The sequence below is a fragment of the Mastigoproctus giganteus genome, chromosome 2 (genome assembly GCF_048544385.1).
Source record: "Mastigoproctus giganteus isolate SK-2022 chromosome 2, ASM4854438v1, whole genome shotgun sequence".
Taxonomy (NCBI): Eukaryota; Metazoa; Arthropoda; class Arachnida; order Uropygi; family Thelyphonidae; genus Mastigoproctus; species Mastigoproctus giganteus.
In genome coordinates this window covers 687,966-706,036 of record NC_143576.1, presented here as the reverse complement: position 1 = coordinate 706,036, position 18,071 = coordinate 687,966, and the positions used below count along the sequence as shown (strand labels likewise).

Genomic DNA, 18,071 nt, shown 5'->3' with positions numbered 1-18,071 from the left:
AATCGCAAATCTTGAACTTAATAATGTAATGCATATCACTGCATTTAGCTTAGTGTAGTATTTACTACATTTAGCTTAGTGTAGTATTGTCAAGTAATCAATTAAATTTATTAATTTTATTAAATTTAAATGTCAATCAATTAAATTGTATTTAAACGGAAATCGTGCCCCAGACTACAGCAGCAAAGCAATGGGCAAATGGCTCGGGGGCGAACTGATGGGAACAACGAAAATATCCTGTTAAGGTTTAGACCTAAATGGGTGACAGATGAACTATTGAGGCATGTGGCAGAGAAGAAAAGTGTATGGGATGCATATAAATTATCAGGTGATACAGAAACCTCGGCACATATAAATTAGTCTGTAATCAAGTCACAAAGAAGGTAAGGCAAGCTAAGACAGATTATGAGAAGTCTCTGGCAAAGAATGAAAAGAAAAACAGGAAAGACTTCCATGCTTATATTAATAGTAGAAGGAAGGAGTTGAATCACATTGGGCTATTTGATGCCTATGGGTTAACTGTTGATGATCCTGTTCAGGCTGCAGACAAATTGAATAAGTATTTTGCATTTACATTCAAGAGATGAGGAATTCTTTAGGGAAGGGGAAGCCAGAGGTTTATCAAACTCTAATGAGAAGCTAATGACTTTGTGATAACCGAAAGGAAAGTGAATGAAAAACTGTTGCAGATGGACGTAAAAAAAAGGCAAATGGGAGGGGGGGATGGAATCTATCAAATTAAGGGAGGCCACAAACAAGGTAAGCAAATACTTAGCCATAATTATGAGAGCATTCTTGGATTCAGGAGAGGTTCCTATGGACTGAAGATGTGTGAATGTAATCCTAATTCACAAACGGGGATCAAAAGGTGACGTGATTAATTACAGACCTGTTCCAGAAAAAAGTAATGGAATCGTCAGTTAAAGAAGTAATGCAGGGCCATCGGGACAGCCTTGCAATTATACTGCAATCGCAGCATGGATTTCATAACAGGCAGTCTTCAGCATTAGTAAAGGCATATGATGCAAGAAAGCAAGCCTATACAGCATCAGCCAAAAAAAAAAAATAAAAATAAAATAAATAAATAAATAAATAAGACTCTTCCCATTTCACCCATCCAGCCACTCCGAATGTTTGGATGCCTTGAATTTATTTAAGCTGTCAACTTCCACAACGACAGATTAGCATTAGCAAAGGCACATGATGCAAGGAAGCAAGCTTATATAGCATCAGCCAAAAAAAAACAAAACAAAACACACACACCCTTCTCATTTCACTCATCCACTCAATCCAAATGTTTGTCTAGTTCTGCCTTGAATCTGTTTAAGCTATCAACTACAACGACAGATGGAAGTTTGTTCCAGCAATTAACCACCCATTTGCTAAAGGCAAACTTCTGCACATGTATCCTACAACTGTCTTTCCTCAATTTGAAATTATGCCCTATCAGGCGATTATTCTGAGCAAGAGGAAGAATCCCATCAGCACTGAGCATGCTCAAACCATTCAAACCTTTCTTTGTAAAAGCAACCCTTCGTTCCATTCACTAATCTTGTTGCCCTTCTCTATACTCATTCCAACTACATCCTTCTTAATTAAAATAGAGGCCTCCAGACCTGTATCAAGTAATCAATGTGAGGCCTGCCATTAGTTATGCAGCACAAGGAAACATCAACTTTATCAGAAAAAAAAAAAAGTAAAAGGAGGGGAGGAGGAAAAGAAAGGGGAAAAAAATTCCTACATGTTTTAGGTATGTAGGTCTACCTTGCATAGGTATACTGATGCAAATTGCTCTTTGATTCAGTAATTAACAACTCACTTCACCAAAAGCATAGAACAGATAAGATAGAAAAAATCTGTGAAAAAAAGATAAGTTTGTTCCAGCAATCAACCACCCACTGGCTAAAAGCAAATTTCTGCACATCTATTCTACAACTATCTTTCCTCGATAATATTTCTATCCCCTCAGGTAATTAATCTGGGCAAGAGGAAAAATTCCATCAGCACAGAGCTTGCTCAAACCATACAAGGCCCTATACACCTTGATAAGATTACATTGTGGGTGTGTAGTTTCCAGGCATTGCAATTTGAAAACTTATGCCTTTCTTCATAAGAGAACCCTTTGTTCCATTCACCAATCTCGTTTCCCTTTTCTGTACTCACTCCAGCAGCTCTACATTCTCCCTAAAATGAGGTCTTCAGACCTGTATACAGTACTCAAGGTTTGACCTGACCACTGCCTGATACGAGGGAATAATTAATCCTTATCCCTGCTAGAAAAATTTCCCCATGTATCATTCAGAAGACACCATGAGTTACTCTGCACTGCTCAGAAAACTTCATATCTGACTGCACAATTACCCCCAGGTCTTTTTTATTCTCTACCATCCTGAGTGTAGTACCACACAGTTTATACGTTACTCTGGGTTACTGGTACACATATGCAGTACCTCTGACCCATTTTTCTCGATTAGTATGAGATTTCTAATTTCTCAATTTCTAATTGAGAAATTAGTTGCAGTAGCATACTATCATTAACAACCCTGTCAACCATCGTATCGTCTGCAAACTTGGACATTATGCCCGATAAACCTTCATCGATATCATTAATAAATACAGAAAACAACAATGGGACCCAATGCAGGCCCCTGGGGAACTACACTAATAATATTAGTCGACGAAGAGCAGTGTCCACCCTCTATGTCTTCTAGCACTCAACCATCCCTTTATGCATAGCAGCAATTTTCCCTTAATGCCCACTACTTACTACCTTAATGCTTACTACTCTCTGTCTTATCCCACTTAACCATCCTTTTATAATGCCATACATCTCCAATTTGTGCGGTAGTCTTCCATGTGCAACAGTATCAAATGTTTTCCTAAAATCAAAGTTTATGATATTAAAATTATTTTTCGCATTCAGTTCCTTTGTGATCACATCATAGTATACAATCAAATTGATCAGACAAGACTTCCCCCTAAACCCATGCTCTGTCTCAACGATAACTGCAGTCTTGTCTAGATGATTCTGCCGTGCTTCTTTAAGCAGTGACACCATTAATTTCCCTGGAACATAAGTTAAACTAACAGATCTGAAATTGCTTGTGTTACCCTTTGATTCCCCTTTGTGAATTAAGGTCACATTTGCACATCTCAAGTCCATGGGAATTTCTCCCGAGTTGAGGAATCTCACAATTATGACTAAGCGTTCGACTTTGAACTAAACGGCTTTGAACTAAACACAGAAAAGACTATTTTACTGACACTGGAAATCAAGACAAAGAAATAAAAATAAGAACAGCCATGGCCAAAGATGCCTTCTGGAGAAATAAAGACCTCTTGAGGAGTACTGTGGGAATTTATACAACGAAAAGAATGATTAGAACATTGATTTGGCCAGATTTTACATATGGAAGTGACTCTTGGATGTACAAGAAAAGAATGCGACAACAGACTGAAGCATTCGAGATGTGGTGTTTCAGAAGAACATTAAGAATTCCATTGACAGAGCACATGTCAAACATTGACCTACACAGAATGAGAACACAAAGATCTCTATTAATGGAAATGATTCAAAGAAAAATGAGACTGAGGACACATGCTAAGAGGATCAGCTGGACAAAGAACACTGACAGTCCTTGAGGGAAAGATCATGAGAAAAAGATCAAGAGGAAGGAAAAGAAGAACATGGTTTGACAACAAGGATCTGGACAAGGTCACAAAACTACACTGAGACCAAGAGGAAAGTTTGTGATAGAAGGAACTGGAGAGACATAGTGCTGCACCCTCACATTGAGGAAGCCACATAAAAAAGAAGAAGAAAACAATTTCATGTACAGTAGAACTTGATTATATCGAGCATCAAGGGACCGACAAAATTTCTTGTTATAATCGTTACTCGAAAATCAGTGATAGTGGAGAAGAAGGCAAAGGAGCAGTTAAACAATCAACACTTTATATCAATGATGAGTTAAATTTACCTCCTATTTTTTTAAATTCTTAATAACTTCATAAAAAGATAAGATTCAAAAAACAAAAGAAATATTAGAGAGAGAAAAATAATATGTATATACTTACATATTATTTGTATTAATATGCTTGTAAAAACTACAAATACACTTAATATTAAACACAATTTATTTGTCTGTAGTTTTAAAACCATACACTAAATATTAAAGACAATTTATTTCTCTGCAATTAAAAACACATGGAAATCTCCTGATCAGGGACTCGCATCTGGTGAGTATGGGTTGGCACACCCAGGGTCCTGAGCTGGATATCATCATTCTTCTCTTTCTTGGTGATTCCCTTCTACTTCTCTTTCTCTCTCTCTCTCTCTCTGGGTGGTTCAGAAATTTTTTTTTGGCTGGTGCAGCATAAGCCTCAGGCTGCCTTGCACCATATGGATAATAACAATAAAACAGGGAATCAGATTGATTATATATCCTTATGCAGAAAAGATGGCATTCTTAGCTACCCCACATCGTTCTCAAGCTGAAGCTGAAAAAGATCATGAATAAGGTTTTCCCTACATGATTGGATGTCGAAAATATTCCAAATGATTATATGCTTGAAACAGGCAATTGTTTTCAAGCTCTATTAGAACTATATGACGATATGCTGCCTGAGGAAATGTGGGAAAATACAAAAGACATTATTAAGGATTCAGCAAATAAACACATTAGAGAAATGTCAAAGATCAAGAAGCCCTGGATTATAGAAGCCACTTTTAAACTTATTGAACACAGAAGAACTGCAAAAGCCCAGGGTGTACAAGGAAACAAAGAGTATCATGAACTAAGCAAAGTCATAAGCCAGGACAAACAGGATTATATTAATCGAAAGTGTAATAAATAAAATACCACAACAAACAAAACAACACTAAAAAGATGTATGATCTAATTAAGTCCTTAAGACAAAAGTTCCAACCAAAACTTAATGTAATTAAGGACTCCAAAGGGAAAATTTTAAAAGAGGAGAACACAATCAAACCAAGGGGGAAAGAATCTTGGAAGAGCTGTGAGCAGCTCTTCCAAGCACCTGCTGGCACTAATGATCTGCCAGCTCCTTTTCAAGAGTGTGGTCATGAAACAGTTCCACTGAAGGAAGAAGTCAAAAAAGTCATCAGAGAACTAATGTGTAGCCAGTCACCTGGAATTGATGAAATCTCAGCGGAATTGATTAAAGCTACAGGTGTGAAGGGCCCTGAGTTTTTTCATAAAATGATTATAAAAATTTGGGAAATGGGATGGTGGTCATCAGATTGGAAGAAATCAATTTTCATCCCCTTACCAAAAAAAGGAGATCTGAAAATTTGCTCAAATTACAGGACTATTAGCCTAATTTCTCACGCTAGCAAGATTCTTCTTAAAATCATATTGAACAGAATCTCAAGAAAACTTGAAGAAGAAATGCCAGAAGAACAAGCAGGTTTCAGAAGTGGTAGTGGAACCAGAGATCAGATCTCAAGCTTACGACTGATTATTGAAAAATGCAAAGAATTCAACGTTCCAGTTGTTTTGTGATTTTTAGATTATACAAAAGCATTTGATTGTGTTAAACATGAGAAACTATGGGAAACAATGACTATTATGGGTTTCCCAATCTACATAATTCAGCTGATTAAGCTACTGTACCAGGAACAGGAAGGAACTGTGAGACCGAACATGGGAAACACGGACTTTTTCACAATAGGTAACAGTGTCAGGCAGGACTGTATTTTGTCACCTCACCTTTTTAATATTTATGCCAAAGATATATCGTGCGTGAAGCTTTGGAAGATTTAGAGACTAGCATCAAAATTGGAGGACTGAAGATAAACAACCTTCGTTATTCAGATGACACTGTGCTAATTTGTAATTCTAAGGATCATCTTAAAGAAACTCTGAGGAGAGTATGTGAAGCAAGTAAGAAAAAAAGGATTGTTTCTGAATGTGTGTAAAACTAAAATTATGGTGATTGGTGATAATCTCGATTCCAGTAAAGTGAAGGTTAACGGGCAAGATATCGAAGAAGTTGATGAATTTGATTACTTAGGGTCAAGAATAAATAAAAATAGTGACTGCTCAAACGATGTAAAGAGACAACAGGTAATTGCTAAAACGTTGGTTGCTGATCTGATAAAATTACGGAGATCGTAATCTGCCCCTAAAGAAGAAACTGAGAATCATGATTCGTTAATTTTTCCAGCTGCCACTTATGGATGTGAAGGATGGAATCTGAAAAGAGTTGACAGGAAGAAAATTGAGGCATTTGAAATGTGGTATTACAGGAGAATACTGGGTATTTCTTACTTGGATCGGAGAACAAATGAGTGGGTATTGAATAAAATTGGCAGGCCTAAAATTCTTTTTCATATCAACAAAAGAAAACTCAAGTTTTTTGGTCATATAGTAAAGAAGGGAAAACTGTCTGTTGAAGAATATAATGGAAGGAAAAACTGAGGGAAAGAGGTGCATAGGAAGAGACCTACAACTAGGTGGAAGGATGGGATCAATGAACTTCTGGGCATGACACTTTGCCATGCTGCTCGTATAGCACACGATCGATGCAGTTGGAGGAATTTGTTGGTGGCCACAACAGCTCCCCAGGGAACTATGTGATTGGAAGAAGAAGAATTAAAAACAATAATATTTAATAATAAACGTGATTTCAATTAGTCTTTATTTATGAATCTTAAAATTGATGTTTGTTTTAAAGATTTCACGTTGATATTTCTTAAGTTTTCCCTTAAAACACTCAATGCGTTAAGTCTCGTTACTTGCCTCAGTTGATTGAAAAAAATTTACTAATGTGTCCACTGCACCTTGAGCTTGTGAGATTGTCAGCACTGATTTTGATTCACTTTCAATTGTCATCATATCATCATCACAATCATAGTCTTTACCACCGTCGTTATCGTCTTTGTTGTTGAGCACGTTGTAGTTTTAATACAGATAACAATGATGGATTTGTACAGGTCGAAGACCACTAGTTAATAAATTGTCATCGACTTGTACAAATCAATGTTATCTGTATTAAAACTACAACATTGTTATGTAGCAACCATTCGGATAATGGTAAGTTGTTTTCTTCGTTTCCATCTTCTTCATCTACAATTGAAATTTCATTTGAATTTAATTTCAATTTCTTGAAGCAAATTCGATATGGCTGTCGAAGTAACGTTGTTCCACACATCATTCAATAAATTTATAGCATCCAATATCGATACAAACTCGGTAAGTTTCTGTTCTATTTGACTGATCAGAAGTAGAAATAGAAATCTTTTATAAAATTCTTTCAAACTTTTGATCCTATGTCCATTGGCTGTAAAATTGATGTGCATTGGGAGGCAGAAACACTAGCTTAATGTTGGACAAATTTTGATTCTGGGGATGTGCAGGACAGTTATCAACTAACAATGAAATATTTCTTCTTTTTGAATAGCTCCTTATTGCCGAAAAATATCTGAAGTCATCCAAGCTTTCTTGTTTGCAGTGTAATCCAAAAGAAGTTTCCTTACGTTTTTGAAACACTGAGGTTTTACGATTTTCTGATAACAAACAGTTTTTTTTTTTTTTATCAGTTCCTGTCATATTTGTGCATACGAGCACTGTCAAGACAGCCTTTGATTTTTTTCCACCAACACATTTTCCCCATTGAATTTAAATGTATTGTCAGGTGTCAAATTATAAAAAAAAGTCCTGTTTCATTGGCGTTGTAGATATCTTCATCATTGAAATCTTTCTTGATTTCTGCTCAAACACGGTCAATCCATTCATTTGCCATTATTGGAACTACAGATCGAGATTCTCCACTAACTTTTGCATAAATGATGTTATGTTGGTTTTTAAATCGATCCAGCCAACCACTGTTACATACAAAATCATCCAAATTGTTTACAAAGAAAACTTTTTACACACTTCAACATTTTTTTGCACCATGTTCTAACTCAAGAATAATTTCGACTTTTTCGTGAATCGAGAGACACTTTCTTTTGTTAGTAGACATGTTTCCGAAGGAATGGTTCATTTCTAACTGATTTTACATTAAAACGATCATAAAGTGATCTGCCTACCAAGTTCATAGAAGCCCGAAATGCATACAACGTTCTTAGAAGTTCCGAAATAAATTTATGGTTCAGTGAATGCAAGACAATCTGTAAATAGGGTAATGCGACAAGCAGAATGCCAATGCACTATTGTATAGCCCCGTCCCCGGAAGAACAAGGTCATAAACCGGCTGCTAATCCGATGCAGGTGGTCATAAAGCTAAGTTGCCCTTTTCATTTACATCTATTCCAAGAATTGGGTTTTTTCAACTACCTGAGCAATTAAGAATGTTTTATAGTTACCAAAATTTGTTCGGTATATTCCTGTAGTACGCTCGTTATAACAGTGAGTGATTGTATGGGAATACATGTAAATTAAAATCATTATGGCTTTTTGCTCATTACAGCCATGATCTCGTTATTTCCGTGCTCATCATAACCAAGTTCAACTGTATATTGTTGTGATATCCCTAAGATACTGTTATTTTTTAAATCCTCCACAATGTGCAAGTATTTTTTTTTTTTTTTTCTCTCTCTCTGAAGCACATTTATTATCATTTTCTCTCAAATTGAGCACATATATACTGACACTTTAAGATGCATAGCATCCATGTAGGGAAATCACACATTTTGCACCATTAATCAACAATCACATTTTTTTTAATCCCTCTCTCCTGCAGTTTCTTTACATGCACCTGTAAAGAGAGGTTACAGTTATGTGAATTCTCTGTGATTCTGCATGCAGTTCTTGGGGAAGCAAATGGAAATGTAAAATTTAAATATGTCATATACTGTATATGGCATCTTTAAATTTTAATCTTCAAATACATAGTTATGGTGCACATTGGTTATAATGAAAATTTGTTAGTGCAATACACTAACAAATTTTCATTATAACCATGTCCACCATGAAGGTTTCGGCAATCTTTTTGAACTAGTCAAACTATTTACAAGTTGCAGGACCCAATTTGGATTTCACTGTAGCAAATTTTTTCACTTCAGCCTTTAAGGTCAGACCATCTATTGAAAATCCAACACATCTTTGTGCAGTGAACCTTTGAAGCAATTCCTCGTCTACATTTGTAACCTCTCACTTTCTAAATTTTTTATTTTTTTTTTCGGTTATATTATTTTCTAATGCCGATATGTAAACACGTTTATTCTTCCACAATGTTGATACTGTTGAAGAGGCCAAACAAAACTTTTTACACACTTCAACATTTTTTGCACCACGTTCTAATTCGCAAATAATTTTGACTTTTTTGCAAATCGAGAGAAACTTTCTTTAGTTAGTATGCATGTTTCCAAAGGAAGAGTTCTTTTCTAACTGATTTTACTTTAAAATGACAGTAAAAGCGACTTGCATACAAACAATTATTGTTTCCAAAATTCTTAGAAGTCCCGAAATAAATTTATGTTTAAATGAATATAAGAAAATCTGTTAATAGGGTAAGGTGACCAAATAAATTACAAGTGGAACACCAATGCACTATTGTATGGCCCCCCATCCTTGAAAGAACAAGGTTAGGTTGTAAACCAGCCCCTAGTCCAATGTGGGTGGTCATAAAAGCTAAGTTGCCCCTTTCCTTTTTGTCTATTCCAAGAATTGAGTTTTTTTGACTACCCAAGGCATCTGAGGTGAATGGGATCTATTAAGGGAGGTGGCAAAGGAAGTAAACAAACCCTTAGCCATAATTATGAGAGCATCCTTGGCTTTAGGGAAGGTTCCCACATACTGGAGATGTGAAATGCATCCCCAACTCACCAAGGGGAGATTCAAAGAGTGATAGGAGTAATTAAAGACCTCTTAGTTTAACTTCTGTTCCAGAGAAAATAATGGAGTCAATGGTTAAAGAATTAATGCAGGATCATCTAGACAAGACTGCAATTACAGTTCAGATGCAGTATGGATTTGTTAAAGGGAAATCCTGTCTGGCCAATTGGATTGTATACTATGATGTGGTCACAAAGGACCTGGATGCAAAAAATAATTTTGATATCATATACTTGGATTTCAGGAAAGCTTTTGATACTGTTGCACATAAAAGACTGCTGTAGAAATCAGATCAGTGTGGCATTAAGGGCAAGTTGCTGCTATGGATTAAGGAATGGTTGAGTGGGAGCGTGCACACACACACACACACAGAGAGAGAGAGAGAGAGAGAGAGAGAGAGAGAGAGAGAGAGAGAGAGGTGTAATCACTTCTCTTCAGGGCACCTCCATAGCCAGGTGGGAATGAGCAGTAGTGCGTATCACATGCTTCTTGATTAAACCCGGGGTTCGAGCCCGCCACCGCCAAATACGGAAGATCCGGAAAGGTCAGGGAATGACCACCGCATATCCCGGAGCAATATGACCTTAGTTGCTAATGCTCCTGAAAAAAAAAAAAACCAAAACAACAACTTCTCTTCATGGACGAATGTTATTAGTGGAGTACCCCAGGGTTCTGTGTTGGGCCCATTTTTGATTTTTTTTTATTTATCAATGATAGTGACGAAGATATATCAGGCTTGATATCCAAGTCTGCAGATGTATATGATACAAAGGTTGGCAGGGATGTTAATGACAGTGCAACAGGATCTAGAAAAGTTAGGTAGATGGGCTGAGAAGTGGCAAATGAAGTTTAACTTTGATAAATGCAAAGTAATGAATATGGGTACCAGTAACCCACAGTAAAGTACCAACTGTGTGGTACTACAATCAGGGTAGTGGAGAACGAAAAAGACCTGAGGTTAATAGTGCAGCCAGATATGAAGTTCACTGAGCACTGCAAAGCTCCCAGGACAGCTCATGGGGTTTTTTCAGTGATATACAGGAATTTACTACATGAGGTGATTATCCCTTTGTATAAATCAATGGTCAGGCCACACCTTGAGTATTGCATACAGGTTTGGATGCCTCATTTTGGGAAGGAAGAAGTGCTATTGGAATGTGTACAGAGAAGGGCAATGAGATTGGTGTTAGAAACAAAGGGGTGCTCTTATCAAAAGAGGCATCGGTTCTGCAAATTGTAGTATCTGGTGAAGCTGCAATTTGCAGAAATATGCATCTGCATGGCATTTGTGTTTAGGCACCTGCGAGGTGATCTGATTTAGGTGTTTAAGGCTTTGATTGGTTTGAGCAAGCTCAACGGTGATGAGATTCTTCTTCTTGCTCAGATTATGCACTTGAGGGAGCATAAATTCAAACTGAGGAAAGACGATTGCGAAATAGATGAACATAAATTTACCTTTTGCCTGCAGATGGTTAACTGCTGGAACAAACTTCCATCTATCGTTGTGAAAGTTCATAGCTTAAATAAATTTAAGCTATGAACTTAATTGATGCTAATCACTTAAATAAATCTAAACTATTAGCATCAGTTAATATTACACTTCTGGAATTTTCAAACTACCTCAACCAGTTCGGATTAAAAATAAACCCAGAAAAGTCTGAATTTATGATATTTTCCTTAAAGAAAATTCCCTTTTATATTCAGCCAACATTGTGTAACTCCTCTATCAATAAACATACTGATCTCGGGGTTGTTTTTGATCCTAAGCTCTGCTTCAGTCACCACATGGACAAGCTGCTCACCCTGGCTGCTCGACTTTGATAGATTTTCAAACAGCATTTACAATATATATTAATGAAGGCACAACTACCAGAAAACATATAAAAACCACAGTATACTCTCCGCTTTTATAAGCTGAAGAGGTATGGGTATCTGATGCCCCCAGCACAATTAGGTTACTTTTTTCTGCTGAGTTTTGGCTCTTAAAATGGGCTATAAACAAACAAACAAAAAAAAACGTCCTCCACAGCTAAGAACAACTGAAATGATCAGTTTGATACAAATTCACAGGCTTCCCATGCTAATTAGGGTGAAATGTTACCATGACTGTCAAAATGATCGTTAGAAATATTTTGGCACCATCATTCTGGTACTTGTGCTCTTGGAGAGTCCCTCAGCCTTCCATCAGAGTGACTACAACTCTGTACCCACATCTCAGCCATTTTCACCTATCCAATAGGTTCTTGCCATTTCAGCTACTCTATTGTACTAAGTCTTTGGACGCTGACCTTAAGTTTGCTTGTGACAAGGAATACAGATGCCGCATCCTTGAATTGTACTTTCCTATCCCTGATCCTTTTCCTTGAAGCTTGTCTTAATGCTACACACAAGCCAACAATACCATATGATATAAAAATGGCTTACTAACTTCTCAGTTTTCCACCTATATTTTCTTTGTACATTTTGGTGTATATAACTGTATTATACTTTGTGTTTTGAGCTGCATTTCCTTTTATGCATCCACATATGTATTTCCTTAAGTTTAATTTATCATTGTTATTTCTCTTACATATTGTATTAACCCCTGGACCCCGTGATGGCTGTGAAGGACAATACTGCAATGTATTGATTTAGCCTATATAGACAAAAACTACATCTAAGCATGGGCAATCCACTTCCCTTACCCAGGAAGAGATTTTTATGAATTCTTTTTAAAACAAGGCCATAGAAAAAACTACCTTTAAACAAAAAGTATGGATTAGTTACGTCGATGATGTCCTTACTGTTTGGCCACAAGGCATTGAGGAACTCAACAACTTTCATTTACATATCAATAGCCCACATCCACACATCTCATTCAAAACCAAATCTGAAGATAAAAAACCTAACATTTCTTGAACTACTACTACTACTATGCAGAATAAAGAACACCATTAGAATACAAATTTATATATAGAAAACTTACTGACACAGGACCTATTATATATTTCTCTTCCAAACATCCCTTAAACACAAAATAGTTATCCCAAAGGTTTTTAGCATTACCATTAGTAGAAGCATATGATGCAAGAAAGCAAGCCTAGCAGCATCAGCCAAAAAAATCCCCTCCCATTTCATCCCTCCATTCATATCAAATGCCTGTCCAGCTCAGCCTTAAATTTATTTAGGCTATTAGCTTCCACAACAAAAGATGCAAGCCTGCTCCACTAATCAACTACCCGCTGGCTAAAGGCAAATTTCCGCACATCTATTCTACAACTATCTTTTCTCAATTTGAAACTGTGCCCCCTCAGGTTCTTAGTCTGAGCAAGATGAAGAATCCCATCAGCATTCAGCTTGCTCAACCCATTCAAGGCCTTATACACCTCAATCAGATCACTTTGCAGGTGCCTACATTGCAGGTGCTGCAATTTGCAGAACTTTTTGGTAAGAGCACCCCTTTGTTCCCCTCACCAATCTTGTTGCCCTTCTCTGTACACACTCAAGCAAATCTACATCCTTCCTAAAATGCGGCCTCCAGACCTGTACAGTACTCTAGGTGTGGCCTGACCACTGCCGTGTACAACGGGATAATCTCATCCTTGTCCCTACTAGCAAAATTCCTATATATCATTGACAAGACTCCATGATCAAACATTTAGGATACAAATGTTTAGGGGAGGTAGGTAACATTTAAAGGAATGTGAATCGCATAGGAACCCATAACCGGAAACGTCACGGGAAAGTAGTAGCAGAGGCACAAGAAGCAGAAATGACACAAGACAGTAATTAGTGGCAAACATTTATTTGACATAATATTAACAATGGAGTACGAGATGGATGCATTTCATGATGTTACAACAATGCTCGAAGGTTCCACCATGAGACGCGATGCATGCGTGACACCGACGCAGCATGGATTGGCGGACATGGTCGAACACACGTGGAGTTTCTTTGACAGTAGCAGCAGTGCAGCGAGTCTCGCCACGAGATCCATTTCCGTCTCCACAGGCGATTCATACAAGATAGATTTGAGGGCCCCCCCACAGAAAGAAATCAAGGCTCGATAAATCAGGTGAGCGTGAGGGATAGGCAACGGGTCCACCACGGCCAATCCATCGATGCCCAAAACACCTGTTCAAATGGTCACGAACACACCTTCCATAATGAGCAGGTGCCCCGTCATGTTGAAACCAAATGTTGTGTCTCACATGTGCTGGAACATCGTCAAGTAACCCTGGTAGAACTTGTTCAAGAAAGATCCGATATTTAGCGGAGTTCATGCGGGATGGTAACAGGTATGGGCCGTCACCGACCATACCTGCCCACACATTTATTGCGAAGCAATGTTGTGCCGCATGGGGGCGCACACCGTGTGGGTTGTCGTGAGCCCATGAGAAATGTGCTGATTGAATAAGCCTTCCCGAGTGAAATAAGTCTCATCCGTGAACAAAACATAGGCTGGAAAATTCAAGTCTTGAACACTTTCTTGGAGAAACCACTGCGCAAAAGCCACATGTGCAGGATGATCTTGGGGGAACACTAACTGAACCCTTTGGAGATGAAAGGGGTGTAAGGAATCGTCGGGCCAGACACGCTGTACGCTGCAACGAGACACTCCTAAGGCAAAGGCAACGGCACATGTGCTGGTTGTAGGATTATTCTGGACGGCATTCAACATATTTTCTTCCATGGCGGGAATTCGCATCGAACGTGGTCTGCCCGCACTACTCCTGTTACCTCTAAATGACCCATAATCGCACAAATTTTGATGCACATGCGCAAACAAATGGTGGTCTAGTACATGTCTGTCTGGGAAGCGTTCTCCATAAATTCGTTGAGCGGCTCGTCCATTTCCCTCTGCTAATCCATACACTAGGTGCATGTCTGCCAGCTCACAGTTCGTATATCGATGCATGCTCTTCGTGCGGCGAATACCATGCCGTCTACCAACTTACAGTGACGTTTCCAGTTATGGGTTCCTATGTGATTCACATTCCTTTAGATGTCACCTACCTCCCCTAAACGTTTGTACCAATATTTTTGAGACACCCTGTATAATTTATTTATTTAATTTTGTCCTATTTTATTCTACTTTAATTTAAACAATTTTTATTTATATTTATTTAATTGATATCACATATACTTAAATGAGTATCAACATCCCTGATTACCCCTTATGCAAATACAGTCCATTCTGGTTATTTGGAATACATTGGGACTAGTGCATTTTCGCCCGATTAAGCGGCTGCCCCAATTATCCGAAGTTTCACGTAAATAGTTAAAAATACAATGTACCCCCCCATACAACTGGTTCACTGTACAATCAAATCACATTACGACGAACTCAACATAGTAAAGTACCATTCACTATACGATGTGCAGTAAGCGCTGGTCATTGTGATCACGTTTGTGAATTGAATTTTAATTCTATTAAACAGTGATTCTAATTAGCGAAAATACCAGGAATATTATCCACAGGCTATAATAGCAAAGATATATTAAGCACAAATTTACCCTTTATTACCTTACCAATTAAAAAATTAAATGATACGTGAAAATCAGAAGAATATACGTGATAATCAGAATAATTAATACGTACTGTAATATGTACATACGAACTAGTTGACATTTCTGTTCACTGACATTTGTGGGTGGGGGTTAAAATTTAAAACAGTAAAAAGATAAGCAATCAATAACAAAGAACACGGCACACACAAATTGCAAGTAACACAATACGTGCAAGTGAGAACGGAGTAACGAGTTACAAAGCTTTAAAAATAGGAATGAAGAGAAGATCTGAAAATTAACTTGAAGATTTCATGGAAATGTAAACACATTTCACCATAATAACCCACAGAATTCCAGCTGTCAGTATTATCGCAAATTCAGTAAGATCGAATTTACTGTCCGTTTATGATAGATTTCACCAACAGAAAAGCCCAATAAACAGGTGACTGCTAATTGTTTTTGTTTTATGGTTGTGACCTCCAGAATTTCGACCGGACCACGTGGTACCATCGGAGACAATCGTAGGGTAATCTCCAGTGCTGCGGTCTCCTTCCCCGATTAAACGGCATGCCGTCCCAATTAAGCGAAGTAAACCCTGGCTATTTTCTCAATTGGTTTCTGTTTTTTTTAAGATTTGCCCCAAATGAACGGCTGCCCCAATTAACCGGTGGCCCAAATAACCGGAATCCACTGTACCAGCAGTAATGATACCCTCAGGGCACAAGTAAACCCTGGGATCGAGACTATAAAAGATTATCCCTTAGACTCTTGTCCACAAAACCACCTGGTAATGAGATTAAGTAAACTACAGTATATATATATATGTTTCACCCATAAACAAATCAACACACTCTTGTGATCAAAGTGATCTTTTGTGATGGAAGTAATACAAAAGGTAGCTGATAAATGTTTACACATTATTGCAAGATGCAAGGAAGCAAGCTGCATAAGCTTACTTTCTTGCATCAAATGCCTCTACTAATGCTAATGCTATTATTATTTACTATATAAAATTAACCCAAAAACAAAATTCTTCAAATTTGATCCAAGTTTAATTTACTTAAATGTTTGTTTCTACTATTTAATTCTAATAATAAAAAAAAAAATAATAAGAAGAATTCTATAATAATAACCCTGTAGTTATTGTCTTTGCAGTCAGTGAAGAAGTGGAAAGAAAATATCACAAAACATTTGACTCCATTATGCACATATTTCCAATTTGGAAATAAATGCATGTAATAATACCAATGTAGGTTTTGGGTGCTTTATTATCTTCAAACAACATAGTTTATCTCATCTCAAAGAATACCTTAGTTATTCAGTTAATTTAATATAACTTTAACAGTGAATACTTACATCATGCTTTTCATGTAGTCTCTCTACGGCAATTTGAAATACAAAATGCACCAAAATAAATGGATTATTAAAATACTGATATTGCTATGTACAGTAGCATATCTAAGGATTTTCTAATGGGGTGGGGGCTGAGGATCAGACCTGCTGCTTTGACCTAGAGAATTTTTTTTTTTTTTTTTTTTTACTTTGAATCTCTTTGGGGAGTTTGTAGCCTGGAAGCCCCTCCCCAAGAGCACTTCTGGCCTCCACTACATAATTTATCTAACATAATGAGTGTTTGTTAGGTTAAGTGATCCTTTATATAAGTTTTGTTATGACCCAGAGAGATATGTAGGCATTACTGTTATCTTGGGATATCTCTATTATTTCAGGGTTGTACTGCATTTACTTTTTTTGTTTACATTAACTAGCACTAAGGCTGAGTTGTTCCTTGTTGAGGTTGCATCATACAGTCTGTATACAGAAATAAAAAAGATTTATTGATTAAAAAGATTATTTATATTTTATAAAAAAAACAAAAAAAAACCTATAACCTTGGTTTTAAATTAAATTTCAAAGTTAACAGTATTCAATTCTTGTCCTTTAAACTATACCTCCTTTCAGACCCTCCAGCATAGAATGCTTGTCCTTCTTCTGTGTCTTCATTATTATCATCATGTATTAAACTAGCAAGGGTAGCAAACCTAAAAAGTTAAAAACATTAACTAAACTTTATAATATACTATATTTAGATTGATACAACACATCATTCTGCATAATAAACCATAAAAAAAAAATAATAACTGAATAAAAATTCAGTTATTTGTAGTATGATCCCTTTCACAAGATATTAACAACAAATTGTGATTCTTATACTGTACAATTGTAACAGAATCCTGTAACAGAAACTACTCACAACTATACTTGGAAAGTTACATTAAGATGGAATGTTTCAATTGTTACCCCTTCAGTAAATAATTTAACATCAAGGGTTACTGTACATGTTATGTATAGTCTCTTTCTGCAAACTAGGTTTGCTACTTAATGCATCAATCTCATATTATGGAGGCACTTCACCATGAGTTGCTTTGGTATTTCACTACTCTAAATAAAAGGTGTTGCTTTAATTGAGAAGTATATATTTTTTTTAAATTTTTATTTAAAGGGTATGCCACTACCCACACCTGAGTTTCAACTCTGATTGGAGCCTCATCAATTGGCAGGTAGGCATTGTGAAGACCTGAACAACCAAGTGATGAGACATATCCACAATATGTGAGAGGCAAAATGGTGCAGTAATTGACGTAGACATAGTTAAGTCTAGGGCAGAAGCTTCAAGCTATGAAAACTACATAGCACAAAGCATTGTGATATAGCATAAAGCTATATCAAATGCCTACCTGACCACCAATGGAACTCCAATCAGAGTTGAAACCCAGGTCT

The 18,071-nt window shown here is 37.0% G+C and overlaps 1 protein-coding gene across 1 annotated transcript in view; it reads right to left on the bottom strand.

Annotated features, from left to right (window-relative positions):
• The window catches only part of LOC150089112 (NSFL1 cofactor p47-like), a 177,537-nt gene that overhangs the window by 105,456 nt on the left and 54,010 nt on the right, over positions 1-18,071 (bottom strand). The window contains exon 3 of the mRNA XM_090390332.1: positions 17,243-17,332. Within this exon, the coding sequence (XP_090246458.1) occupies positions 17,243-17,332 (90 nt within the window). The remainder of the gene's footprint in view (positions 1-17,242; positions 17,333-18,071) is intronic.